This window comes from Nestor notabilis, unplaced genomic scaffold (assembly GCF_000696875.1).
Source record: "Nestor notabilis isolate BGI_N333 unplaced genomic scaffold, ASM69687v1 scaffold3220, whole genome shotgun sequence".
Classification (NCBI taxonomy): Eukaryota; Metazoa; Chordata; class Aves; order Psittaciformes; family Psittacidae; genus Nestor; species Nestor notabilis.
The window spans coordinates 40,674-41,944 of NW_009909535.1; the positions used below are offsets into that span (position 1 = coordinate 40,674).

Here is a 1,271-nt window from a genome sequence, read left to right on the forward strand (position 1 = left end):
AAGTTTGTACCCTTTGTGGGGGTGAGTGTGTTGTGGGGCCGGTGGGCAACTGGGGCTGGTGGAGAGGGAAAGTGCACTGCCCTACTGATGCTGGGGATCATCTGCTCTTGCAGGTGGTGAAGGTGGGCCTGGTGGAGCAGTCCTTCAGCGCCTCTGGTGAGTCCCTGCGAGCCCACAGTCCCTGGATCCCTTCTCCTTCACCTTTTGTACCCTTTGTGGGGGTGAGTGTGTTGTGGGGCCGGTGGGCAACTGGGGCTGGTGGAGAGGGAAAGTGCACTGCCCTACTGATGCTGGGGATCATCTGCTCTTGCAGGTGGTGAAGGTGGGCCTGGTGGAGCAGTCCTTCAGCGCCTCTGGTGAGTCCCTGCGAGCCCACAGTCCCTGGATCCCTTCTCCTTCACCTTTGTTGGTGTCCCCAAACCTCTTCCCCCCCCAGCTCACCCTTTTCCTCCCCAGTGGACTCAGATGATGCCACAGTGTGCACTCCGTCCCTGCTGAGCTCAACACCAACTGCCAGTGGATCAGCCCCCTATGGCAAAGAGACTGTGAGCACCCCGCCACCCTCCCCATCTGTCAGCAGTGGCCTCTCCGGCGCTGGGTAAGGAAGCCCCACTCAGTCTGAGGTGCTGGGGTGCGAGGGTTTAGGGTGCTCATGGCAAGGCTACCACATCCTGGGGTTATGGGGCCAGGGCTGCGGGAAGGGAGAGGAGCAAGGACAGCCACCTGCATGCTGCATGGTGCTGCCTATCTTGCCCAGGTCTCTGAGCCCTGGTGTGGAGGTGATGGGCCTGCAGGTGGACTACTGGACAACACAAGGGCTGGACAGAAAGAAGGAGGGCGAAAAGCGGGAGACAGGTATCAAGAACACACTCAAGAGCAACTTCCGCTCACTCCAGGTCAGCCGCATCCCCGGCACGGGGGAGCTGGTGCCCCCTAGCACCATGGCCATGACTGTGGTCACCAAGGAGAAGAACAAGAAAGGTAACCAAGCCCACCCAGGGGTGCTTTCCTGCTTCAGAGCCGCAGTCTGTTGCTGAAAGGGCAAGGGGGGACCCAGCCAGCCCTGGGGTGAGGGCTCCCACCCAGGGCCAGGTGGAAACACCCTGACATTGGTCCTGTCTATCCTTGGCCCCTAGTGATGTTCCTGAGCAAGAAACCAAAAGAGAAGGACCTGGAGCCCAAAAGCCAAGTCATTGAAGGGATTACACGCCTCATCTGCACAGCCAAGCACCAGAACACCATGTTGCGAGGTGAGGGGGCTGGAGGCGGGC

At 60.3% G+C, this 1,271-nt stretch overlaps 1 protein-coding gene across 1 annotated transcript in view; it reads left to right on the forward strand.

Annotated features, from left to right (window-relative positions):
• LOC104413772 (phosphofurin acidic cluster sorting protein 1-like) overlaps nucleotides 1-1,271 on the forward strand; it is a gene marked incomplete at its 5' end in the record, with an annotated part of 18,276 nt that overhangs the window by 16,834 nt on the left and 171 nt on the right. The window contains 5 exon segments of the mRNA XM_010024897.1: nucleotides 179-221; nucleotides 314-356; nucleotides 457-598; nucleotides 758-981; nucleotides 1,137-1,250. Coding sequence (XP_010023199.1) covers nucleotides 179-221; nucleotides 314-356; nucleotides 457-598; nucleotides 758-981; nucleotides 1,137-1,250 — 566 coding nt within the window.